This window comes from Contarinia nasturtii, unplaced genomic scaffold (assembly GCF_009176525.2).
Source record: "Contarinia nasturtii isolate CC-2019 unplaced genomic scaffold, AAFC_CNas_1.1 Cnas_scaffold_187, whole genome shotgun sequence".
Lineage (NCBI taxonomy): Eukaryota > Metazoa > Arthropoda > Insecta > Diptera > Cecidomyiidae > Contarinia > Contarinia nasturtii.
The window spans coordinates 2,267,087-2,279,618 of NW_022197544.1; the positions used below are offsets into that span (position 1 = coordinate 2,267,087).

Genomic DNA, 12,532 nt, shown 5'->3' on the forward strand with positions numbered 1-12,532 from the left:
AAAAAACATCAATCGATATTTGATCCCCATTGATTTAAATATTTTCGTCGGTTTGAATGCATTGCATTTGTTGCTTGTGGCCAACTTCACGCTGTTCGCACGCTATGTGTGTTGTTCATCAAATTGGAATGTGAATTTTTGACAGTGGCCATCGTTTCTATCGAAAGTGTCATATTACTGTTGACTCAAAACATCTTTCGTGTATGTGAGCAAAGTTTGGGTGAGAAAACGTAGTAATCCATTGTATTTGTAGCTGAGAAAGATAGAAAGAAAAAAGAAACACCGACAATTATTCAATCTCTTGATTAAATTTATCTAGCTCAAAATGGTAAGAGTTTTTGCAATGTGCATCTCACATTGAATTGTGACACGAAAATAAAACAAATTTCAATTTCAGTCACAAGAAGTAGAAGAAACCCTGAAGAGAATAGCATCGCACAAAGGCGTTGTTGGAACAATTGTTGTCAACAGTGAAGGTATAATAAAAATATCTAAAATGACTTTATCATGAATTATTATTGAATATTGTGCCAAAATCAATAGTCACAATATTCTTATCGATCGATTGTATGTTGTGCTATAAAACAATGTTATTGATTAAATGAATATATGGTGCCATAGAAACCTGCGCTGATCTCATCGAAAAAAATGCTAAAGTTCAATACGGCTGTGTTGTTTTTTTAATTTTTGATTTGCAGGCATTCCAGTCAAAAGTACATTGGACAATTCTACAACAGTGCAATATGCCGGTTTGATGAGCCAATTGTCGGACAAAGCAAGAAGCGTTGTACGTGATCTAGACCCAGGCAATGATCTCACCTTTTTGCGGGTTCGTTCCAAAAAGCACGAGATTATGGTTGCGCCTGATAAGGATTTCATACTCATTGTCATTCAAAATCCAAGCGATTAATTTTCTTTTCTTTTTTTATTTGAAACAAATGAAATTTATACACACAATCCAACATTTATTTGAACTATATGCTATTTTACGATTTGAAGAGAGCAACACGGAACACTTTTTTCTCTCGTCTTGGCTCCGTGGGCACAAATCAAACATCGCTTTCTCTCCTTTAGCACATTTAAATGAAAATAAATAAATAAATAAAAAAAACGAAATAAAGTAATATTAACCACAGCCAATAGACGAAACGCGTGTAATTGTGCATTAAGATTGTAGAAATTAAGATGAATAAAATCACTAATTTATCATATGGATCAAAATTTGCATTTTTTTAAATATAAATAATACCTTTCGATTCAAAGAGTTTATGAAGATAGATAAAAACACATGTTGTTGTGGACTTCTTGTTCTGCATCAAAGATGCATTTCTGAGTAGAATTGAAAACTCACATTTTAACTTTTTTATACTGGATACATTTTGCTTTTATCGTCACCCTTCTTCAGAATTCTGGGCGTCAACACCAATGTTCTTCTTCATTATATTCCATATAGATAATCAGAAACGTCTAAACAATACATACCTTTCTAGGTAATCTGACAATATTTTGCAATGGCATGAAAATAAAATCAAAGACCGTTTGACATTACTCGTAGAATGGTTTGGTTGATTTATTCTTTTTTTCTTTCAAATTATTTGGATATTACATCGTTGTTTTATTATTAATTATATATTATCGCATGCATTGTTTTTCATCGGCCATTCAATCCAAGCATTAATTTGGTGTCAGTCCGATTTTTGGTGAAAGCCAAGCTTATCATCAATATTCTTTGTTGCCTTATCTCGTTGGCTCTCCTTTTTTTAAATATGCGTGTGTAATTTCTCGATTATTTTTAAATTATTTTATTATTGTTATTATAATTATTATTGTTGTTGTTATAATTGTTACAGTTATATTGTTATGTTGGACCGTAAAAAACCGTTTCATATGTTCGATGAGATGTATTCATAAAAATTACTCATTTTTCAATGAGATCGGTAAGATGTGGAGTACATAACAAAAAATGCACCGAAAAGGAATCCCAAATTAAGATTAAGTAATTGTTTGCCGTCTGAATGAATAAATTGCATGCGAAACAGTTTTTTATGGTCCGGATTAGTTCATATATTATATCATATTTGGTATTCAGCGTTAGATTCTTTTGAGTGAAAATGATAAGATTCTGTTTGAAGAATGCATTTCCAACGAAAGACCATGAAATGTTTTGCTTATGGTTAGAATTTGAAGCGGAAAATATTGGCGGGAATTGGTTAAATTGATTTTGCAAATTAACTCTCGTTTTTTTTTCTTCTGCAGTGCATAACGATTGTTGTTATTGTTTGCGTTTTGTTTTACTACATGCTTTTATAAGAATCATCATTGATCAAAATGATCCAGTAAAAAATATTGAGGTTCTACATCAGTCGCTATTGAAACCTGAATTGTGCATTTATTGTATTCAAAGGAATATTCGAATTTCTTTAAAGGAAATCATTTTTGCTTCTTTTAACGTTTATTTTTTTCATTTTATTCTCTTTTTTTAATTCTGGAAGAAGAATAGTTTTCGAATTTCCAATTCCAATTTTTTTGTAAAAAAAAATATATTTAAATATAGCCGATTCTTGAATTTAAGTTTTACTTTTAAAAAAATTGTTTCGTTTTTATTTGTTCGTATGTTTTCTCTCTCTAAAAAAAAAGAAATTGTAAAAAATCAACATATTTTTACCATGGACACAACCGTGTTTCATTGTCACCTAGTGCAATTTTTATTGTGATGTATGTGTGTCATTCGTTCTCGTATTGTATTGGTTGTCTGTTTATAACAATTATATCACAGTTCATGCTATCTCATTTTTGTTTGTTCTGTTCACAAAATGTATGTTTTTATCTTTTTTGCATTGTTTCAATGCGTTTATATATTTCATTTGCCGTTTTTCGACGGTATCAGGGTTTCAAAAAAAAAAAACACGATGATTTAAACTTAGTTCCAAATTTTAACGAATTTCTTGTTTTTTGTATAGCGAATATAAACGCTATTTAGCACCTAATTCCAATCAAACCCCAATTAAAAAATTTCTTTCATTTCAGTCCAATCATAGCCGTATTCGGCAAAAATGCTACAGTCTCAATACGAATAGGGCATTTCAATCTGAAATTATTAAATGAATCAAAGGAAATTATTAATTAACCCAGCATTCAGAAAGTCAAGTGGTTTTCTTACACAAAAAGTCAGCGAAGGCTCGATGCTTCCATAAATCCAACGTCTGTTTGAAGACATTTTTCATACATGATTAAAAAGTACTTGGTTATATTCATTTTTCTGCGTGTATGTGCATTAAAAAAATAATAAAATTATATAACTCATGCATAGGCAATTCGATTCAATGCTATTTGCGCTTTCGTTCATTCTTATTTTTTTGTTTTGTTATTTATATTTAGATCCCATTTTAATCCGTTTAAATTGCCGTGAGTCTTTCGAACGTCTTCAAAGTGGTCACAAATATATCGTCAACATATTTGGCGCCCTCCAGTTGGACATGATATGCTATCACTACTTCCAATTTTTAACATTGCTACCTGCGTAATAAGAAAAATAAGAAAAAAAACAATCAAAACCGAAACATTAAAGGAACGTATAAAATATAGTTGTTCGAGTAATTTCAAACAGCTTTCCGTCCGTCGATTCATCGTTCGATTTACTAAATGTTGCTGGCGAGTGTATTTCAGTGTTGAATTTTTAGCTGTTTTTTTTTATGTAGAATGATCAATCAAGACGCACTCGACTACAACCAACTACAACGGTTCTTCTGAGGAGGAATATTGTGGAGAAAAATGAAATGGATGAACGCGTTGAAAGAGGTTTAATTTTTTTCCAATTGAGGAGGCGGACACTCAGTGTTTTCCTCCTCACCATTCCTCCTCCTCAGAGAAACAGTCTCTGACTACAACTCTGCGATTTCAAAAAAAATTCTCCAATCTGTGTGATTTTTTTTGTACAGAACACTGATGGTATGCTAGCCACGAAATAGTTTTTTTGGATACTAAATTGGAATATAAGAAGTGCTGTCGTAGTTTACTCCTTGAGATCAATACTGAAAAGTATCATTATTAAAGTGAATTTTCTTGTTAACGCGATAAAATTGATTATCATTTAATTTTAAAATATTATTTTATTGCTGATTTATATTGAACATATATAAGTTACCTTTGGATTACGCACTATTTTCGAAGGACTTTGACGCTTTTTTGATTGATTGTTTGTGAAATCGTTTTTGTTTTGATTGAAATTTGCATTTTACAACGAACGCACGTATAAACATTTTTTCGCAAAAATAAAAAGAAAGCAAAGAAAACTATTTTGGAATTTGGTTTGTTGTTTATTTTTTTTTATTGAATATTTTCAACTTTTTTTTTGTTTGTTTTTATTATTGAATATATATTCATTATATTGGTTGCCTTTCGTTCACACAAATACAATTTTTTTAAGTAGGTTATTATAGTTATTACGGTTTGGTTATTCATCATCATTTTTGTTTGCTGTGTTGTTTTTTGATTATTATGGTTGACGAGTGGCGCTTTATTTTAATTTAAAAATTATCTTCAGATATAGTTTAAATCAAGTAATTGTTTCATTTTTATATGACATTTTGTATTTCGTTCTGCATACATAAATTTGTCTGATTTCTAATATTTTTTTGTTTTATTTGAATTATTTGTTTATGATTTGCTTTGGAGCTTTATGTATCTGTATGTGTTTAAATTTATATTAGTTTTCTTTTGCTTGCACATCGAATCATCATTCATTCGAATCTAAATACATACAAAAAAAAAAACATTTAAATGAATTGTTCTTTTGTTTTGTTTTGTTTTGCACTTTACGAATTTGGCGAATGATGGATGTTCCTACAAAAAGCGATGACTAGAATATAAGGCGAAATTGTCGAACATATTTTTTTTATTGGCAATTTCGCAAAATATTGTTGGTGTTGTTGGTTTATGTGGTTTACTGTCTCCTTAAGTCTAAGCAGGCCCTTAGAGACGATTCCCATTGAAAATTCCACATTTTTAATACACCAATCATTGAATTGAATTGAATCGGATTCGGAGAGAATAGTTTTTTTTTATAGATTTAAACTGAAAAATATAGAGAGTCCTCTTTTTTGAGGTGGGACAAATTTGGAATCGATCCAAAGGGCCAAATTACATATTTAACCATTAGATTTTTTTGTTTCACATTTTATTGTAATTTTTTTTACATTTAATTGTAATTTGTCCATTTTTTTAAAACTGTATTTTATTATTTATTGATAATAAAATTGATTATTCTCGTGTTTTACATCAAAACTATGGATTATAATGGAAAATATTGTAGTTATAATTATTATTATTATGAATAAATAAGCACTTATTTCACAACAAGGATATTAGTTATTTAATTTTGTTTTCCAAGGAATTTTTTTGTTTCTTCTTTTTTTTAGATTTCAGCTTTGTTTAAGTTGTTGTTAAATGTGTTGAGTTTTTTTTATTCTGTTCCTTCGTTGGTTGGTCTGAATCTGAAGTTCGCCGTGATCGGCAAGGTTTTCAGCATCTTCAGAATTTGATGTTGTTTATTTTTAACATTAGGTATTTTTATTTGTTGCAATTTTATTTCAAATCTTCAACTTACAATCAAACATTTTTTTTTTTACATGAATTTTATCAACTGACTCGTATTTAATTCCATTTATATAGATAGCCACCATTTTATTTGGTTATTCATTCATTAAAAAAAATCGTTTCAGATTATTTATTTGTTGATTTCTTTTTCCCTTTGTTGTTAAACTTTATTTTATAATTTTCCATACAATTCAACTCGCTTTTTTATGTTATTATGCAGAGAGAAAAGATGAAGATGAAAACGAAAAAAAAAAATAAAAAAAAAAAATCAAAATAGTTAAAAGATAATAATCAATTTATATTTGTTTTTATTAGAATCAACTAATAAACTGCATTTGTGCGAATCCATCGGCAAAAGAGAACAGACTCAGTTTTCAGTTCTCAGCAGGTAGTTTTTTTAGATAACAATTTTTTGTTTAGTTGTTTTGCTATACCGAGACTATGCAGTTTTTGATTTATCCTGCTTTGTCCGGTTTCTATTGATTATTCTCTTTAGGTATTGTTGTCACTCTCACTTTATACTTTGTTTTGATATCGAATATGTGTTCACAGCGAATCCTTGCATCGATATCAAATCAATGAGCGTGAGAGTAAAGTAGAGTTGATAATGATTTCATTTTGTTTGTTAAATTTTTGTTTATGGTATTTCGTTTTGAGTGTGGGTTTTAGTTTTTCGGTCGCGTGTATGGTGAATTTCTGTAGCGACTTTCACGCGAATGTGAACTGTGTATGGCTGCCTTTGCTGACGACGATGACACATGCTCGTGCTCATGACGACCGGATGATGAATAGCTACCATTACCGTGATAGCTACTGGATTTCCACGCTGAACGATGGGCTGATTTAAATGAATTATTTGATTTCACTACAACATTGTCTTTTATTTTTATGTTTGTGTTTTCTCTTGTGTTATTATTGTTTTGGTTTTCAAATAGGTTTCGGTTTGATGGGGATTTTTGTAACTTTTTTTTCATTCATACATTTGTTTTTTTAAACGCATTTACCGAATAATTGTGTGATTTTACAGCGAACTTTTTCAAATAGTTTCGAATTAGATGGTTGTGATTTTAGATTTGATGGCGAACAAAGAACGAAACTCTGATTAGAAATCATTTTTTTAAATGTTTATCGAATTTTTTCCTCTAACAAGCAGAATACTAGACGGAGTAAAATGAAAAAAAGTTTGTGAACCAAATTATCAACGATGATTAAGTGGTTGAAAAACTTTTCTCTCAATTGCTCTCCGTTGAAGCACTAAAATCCTGGACGAATCAAGCAAATGTGCTTTTTTTGTAAAGAGAAAAAACTATTTGATATTTATTTTCAGTAAACGGGAAAATAAATTCGGTTTAGGAAAGTAGACGAAATTGAGGGGCGTGTGGACAGAATTGAACACAAAAATATGGAAAAATTGGCATAACAAAAAAAAAAACGACTGCTCAATGATTTTGAAAATAAATTTTGTTTTTAATCATTTTTGCAATAAAATAATTTGTATCAAATTAATATAACATAATTAATAAAATCAATTTTTGGCTTTTGTGTCATTTCGTGATTTCGTGTTTTTGGAAATATTCCAATATTCAGTTGGTGACGAAGAGGTGAAACATTCACAAGGCCGACAGATACGGTTGAACGCTTTACAGAATCGGGATCGATGAACATGGTTTTTTTCATTTTGAAACAGTTCTTTTATCGTTTGAGTTGGCATGAGTTTTGAAGAGTTTTTTGTTTGAATGACGATTGTTAGTGATTGGTATATTTTGAGCACGTTTTAATGATGCCTTTGCTTATATGTTCGTCTTGATGCTGCATTGTTTAAAAATCATAAGTTTTACTCATTTGAAAACAATAAATAATTTTTTGATTTGTAATTGCACTAAGGAAGACAGAAACAAATATTCGAGTACGGTTACTCGCACTTGCGGTGTTAGCAGAGAGCCTACCCTTCAAAATGAGTTACGCACTCTATTTTACTCTATTTTTGGTATTAATTTTATCCAAGTGAACAACATCATAGTGAAAGAAGAAATACATGTGTAGTAATAGCCGCATGCGTTCAACGTACATATGACTACACATGTATCTCTTCTTTCACTACGATGCGTTCACTTGGATGAAATTAACAAAAAAAATAGAGTAAAATACAGCGCGTAACTCATTTTGAGGGGTAGACTCTCTGCTAACACCGCAAGTGCGAGTAAGCGTACTCGAATATTTGTTTCTGTGAAGGATGTAAAGAAGCAATGTGATGCATTTAAGTGTCGTAACATGAAAAAATCCGGTGAGAAAACTCACATGAGTGATTTTTTTTTTATTTCCTTTAACTCCTAGTGGAGCATAGGGCCTTGAGATAAGAATTCTTATCTTTCTGGTTTCTGTTGTTCAATTAATTCAGATAAATCGGTGATCAGCCGATGAGTGAATAACCCACATGTAAGTCTACATTCAATTGATTCGATTGCAATGTCACTTCATGCTGCGACACTTTGATGCAAAGCCGAGGTATACAAATGATTCAGTTTTGATTTTACTCCAAGCCAGAATGAGACAATGACCGAGGGAACAAATAGGAGATTATTCGATAAAAATTAAAAAAAAAATGATTAATTTTTTTCTTTCATTATTATAAAGTGATTTTATTTTAGCCTATCACGCTTTTTTGCACCGAATTCATAGGAATGAGGTTTATTTTTAAAGTTTTTTTTTTCATTCAATTTAAATGTTATCTCCAAACAAGCGATACGCAGTAATGCTTAGAACACATGAGTGTTTATTTCTAATTTTTTTTTTGTTTAAATATTTTATGTGACATTAGTCCGAGAGCTGATGGGAAAAGATCCATTATTTTTGCTTTATGTTAGAAAACTATATTAAACCATGCAGCTAGACATACACTAAACAAATAATTTTACGTCTATCATAACAGCCCTCCCACTCGCGAAATCTGCACTATTATTCGCGGATAGAAAATACATCAACTATTAAAGCGAGCTGCATGTTTGTTTTATTTTGGAATATGTTTTGTTATTGCTCAAATATTTGTTATTTATTTTTTTCTGCTTTACGTCTGAAATTTTAAACGTCGATTCTTTATCATAAAATAACACTAAATTATAAATATCTGCACGTAAAAATGTGTATTTATTTTTTTCTGTGAAAACAAAAATTCATGTTCGTATATATGGAAATCACACATATGAGTCGTTTGACAGCTCAAATGTCCCCCAATTATGGGTGCGTTCAATGTGTCATGTAGTGAGTTTTTCATATACAAGAAACTGAATTTTTGTTTTCACAGAAAAAAATAAATACACATTTTTACGTGCAGATATTTAAAATTTAGTGTTATTTTATGATGAAGAATCGACGTTTAAAATTTCAGACGTAAAGCAGAAAAAATAATTGATAGTTTTTTTTACATAATTAATTAGTGCAGATTTTGTAAACAACACGGAATTACATGAAGAAATTTTAACCAACGAATATTTGAGCAATAACAAAACATATTCCAAAATAAAACAAACATGCAGCTCGCTTCAATAGTTGATGTATTTTCTATCCGCGAATAATAGTGCAGATTTCGCGAGTGGGAGGGCTGTTATGATAGACGTAAAAAAATTTGTTTAGTGTATGTCTAGCTGCATGGTTTAACATAGTTTTCTGACATAAAGCAAAAATAATAGATCTTTTCCCATCGGTCTACATGTAAATTATATATTTACAGCTTAAAGTTTAATTCGACCATATTTTATTTGTTTATTGTTGCAACATTGTGATATGCATTAAATTTCCTTTTAATTACTTTTTGAAAATAATGAAAAACCAAATAAAAAAAATTAATGCCGATGTGAGTTGCACTAACCGTTGTTTATTTAGTTCGATCTTTATTTGTCTGTTATGGCGGCCATTTGAAATACGGTTTTTGTTTTTATTTCGAATACAATGTATATATTTAATGGTGTACTTGTACAATTTCTTGTATGTTTGAATTAAAATTTTCTTTTTATTTTAAATATGATACGTTGGAGTTGGAATTTATATGTTTAGCTTCTCAGCCAAAATTGTATATTTATTATAATTTCGTGAATTGGTTTGCTTTTTGTTTTGTCGCAACAAAAACAAAACTTCGGTGTTGTATTTTCAATCAAAAGTAATGGATTGTTTGTTTGTTTTTAAACTTGAATGTGTTTGAACTCAATGTCAATAATAGTAATAATGATCATAATTACTGACATCGTGTCTAGCTTTTTTGGGTGGTGGTATATGCTTACCTGCATAAGCTGGTGGTTCACGATAGTATTCCCGTCGATATTCAGCATCGTAGTCGGCCGCATGCGTTTCGTAGCGTGCCGTTCGCGGTGCTGATGTGTGTGCATGTTGACCATATGAATAATTATCATAGTGACCGGCCGGCGCACCCTCATAAATTGTATCTTCATAAGTTGGATACGTTTCTTCCATAGCGGTTCGGGCCCGATCCAATATTGATAAAATTTTCTGTTTGGCGGGCATTACGGTACGCGATGAACCAGCCGGTACTGGTGAACGTGTCGTTGCTGAAACTCTGATGGTTGGATTTTGTTTTGTTAAATTTTAGATGCAATTGAAATGTTTTTAACGAAACACACACACACACACTGAGAAAAGATAAATTACCTGCTGCTTGGATATGCGTTACGAGCTATATGTGGTACACGTGGTTTATATTTAGCTGGATCATCGGCATCTGATGGAATTGTTCCATCGGCAATTAATTCACGCAATTGCTCTTGACGAATGACATCATTGCTATCGGGTATTAAATATTTTCGCACTTCGGCCAATGCGTATGCAACCCGTGCATGCGCTTCGGCTGGTGGTGCCAATGCGGAAATCTCTACATGTAAATCATCATTCAAATGAGCATATTTTGGATCTAAGGCAGCCCGTAAATCTTCCTCCTATCATTATTCAAAAATAAAAAAATCAAATAAATCCATTTACTTTGCAATTGAATATGTATATGTGTCATGGTATGCATTTTTATTTGACCATAAAATTTATGTGTCCAATTGTGGTCATCATATGCATATGTTCCATAGTTTGGTTGATGTTGACATACACATGCAATTTCGATACCATACGACTTATTCATGAATCATAAATGGCTAAATGACATACCTTTTTGCGATCCTTCATCGATCCTCGACCCAATACAGCCATTTTACACATTGTCTCTTCTTGCAGTCTTTTCATTGAATTACCTTTTGGACCAAGTAACTTGCCAACAAAATTGAACTGGTTCAATGTGAATGGGATTTCATTTGCATACGAATAGCATTACACAAACGACGGAACATTGAATAAAAAGGGCGAGCAAAGAATCATAATTAAAAAAAATGTACATCGTGAGAACTACCAAATAAAAACCAGTTGAATAGGTTTGATTTGAAATAAAAGTGTGAAATTTTTGCAAGAAAAACTGCAAGCGATTCATACACTTACTTTAGGATGTTCCTTCACCGGTACTAGAACCTTAACAGTGACTCGAATCTGCTTTTCGCGGTAAATATCTACATACTTTTGATCACGTTGTGGAATCCGACCGCTTTGTTGGACCTTCGCAATTTCTAATGGAAATGATTGAAAATTGCCCATTAATAATGATAATAATAAGAAAGAATTGAATCAATCAATTTGTCGAAATGTCATAATGTCACAAGTTCTTGCAACTATCACACGGCCAATTACAAATGTTTATGTTTTGCATTTATTAATTATCTCATAAGATATTTTAAAATATATATTAGCTGTTTGTTATCCAAATGACGAAATCATCTATTATTTTGCTAGATAGAATTTCGTTATCTGAACAAAACACTGATTACAATTGATTGATTTGCCAGAAACGAGAAGAGAAATGAATGTAACTAACCAGCTTCGAGTAGTTTTTCAGCATGTGGATATTTATGGTCCATACTCATCTTTTCATTGAGTAATTCACGAATGTATTCATTGACTTTTTCGGGCAATTGGACATTCTCTTCCGCCTCATCATCCGATTTATTCGATGTGGTCGCATTGTTGTCACGCCTCTTAAAATCACTTGATCCATCGCCACTATAATTAAAATCACCGTTTCCCTCGTACTCGGCCATGTTGTCAGAATCTTCGGTTTTTCGCCGTTCTGTTTTCTCTGACTTGATGTGTTTTTTTCCTGCCGTGTTTGTAGCGTTTATTTCAAACCGATTGACCACACAAAAAATGTTTAAATCGGATAGGCACTCTCCTTTGTGAGCGTATGTTTTTTCTCTATTCTCTTCTACTTTTAATATGTCAAATCGTTGCCGTATTTCTTCTTCTTCTTTTTTCTGTCGGTCGTTCGTTTTCTTGCACACACTCTCTCTCTCTCTCTCTCTCTCACTCTCTCTCTTTCTGTTCACTTTTGCTTTTCAATTTTTCGGAACTATCGCCCAATTAAATAAACTAACTACTTCTATTTAATATTAGCACACTGTTCTTTAAATGTTACTTAATTTGTATGGCAATTTAAAATGTTCGCCCTATTTCCGTGTATATAGTTTGTCTCTCGTTTTGTATGCTGAAAATACTACAATAATATAAAAAACCTAATAAAATAAATATGTCTGCGTACAGCGGCGCGTTCTATTGTAATGATTCTCTCCATTGCATTTGTATCGAAGATATGTGTACTTAAATGCGTCTTCGCTTATACAATCGCATGACATTTCGACAGCGGTAATCAATTCAGTGTTGCAACGATGTGTAAAAATCTACACTAAATACTCAATCATAAGCACGGTAATTTATAGCTTATTCATTTGAAGCACACTTTTAATTTCTTTTCAATCGAGATTATATTTTAAACATCTTTTTATTTAATTAATTTGCTTAATTTATATTTTACTTGAGAAAAGTATGAAGAATTCCACTT

The 12,532-nt window shown here is 31.2% G+C and overlaps 2 protein-coding genes across 4 annotated transcripts; one reads left to right on the plus strand and one right to left on the minus strand.

Annotated features, from left to right (window-relative positions):
- The first annotated feature begins 134 nt into the window (after positions 1–134).
- LOC116352347 (dynein light chain roadblock-type 2) lies at positions 135–1,221 on the plus strand. Its single transcript, XM_031784869.1, has 3 exons — positions 135–328; positions 398–476; positions 699–1,221. Exons 1-3 carry the CDS (start codon positions 326–328, stop codon positions 908–910), a joined length of 294 nt encoding a protein of 97 aa, XP_031640729.1. The 5' UTR covers positions 135–325; the 3' UTR covers positions 911–1,221.
- A 317-nt stretch (positions 1,222–1,538) lies between these two features.
- LOC116351994 (KH domain-containing, RNA-binding, signal transduction-associated protein 2) lies at positions 1,539–12,262 on the minus strand. 3 transcript variants are annotated; one of them, XR_004202244.1, is made up of 7 exons: positions 11,513–11,735; positions 11,083–11,207; positions 10,759–10,875; positions 10,255–10,538; positions 9,870–10,162; positions 3,161–3,516; positions 1,539–3,088 (listed from the first exon to the last, which is right to left on the minus strand). XR_004202244.1 is itself a non-coding variant. In XM_031784160.1 (6 exons), the coding sequence occupies exons 1-6, from the start codon at positions 11,733–11,735 to the stop codon at positions 6,261–6,263; spliced, it is 1,215 nt and encodes a 404-aa protein (XP_031640020.1). In that variant the 5' UTR covers positions 11,736–12,262; the 3' UTR covers positions 4,360–6,260. The 3 variants fall into 3 exon arrangements, 2 of the variants coding, with proteins under 2 accessions (XP_031640020.1, XP_031640021.1); XM_031784160.1 differs by lacking the exons at positions 1,539–3,088; positions 3,161–3,516 and adding an exon at positions 4,360–6,433 and having other exon boundaries at positions 11,513–12,262; XM_031784161.1 differs by lacking the exons at positions 1,539–3,088; positions 3,161–3,516 and adding an exon at positions 7,039–7,404.
- Between the last annotated feature and the right edge of the window lie 270 nt (positions 12,263–12,532).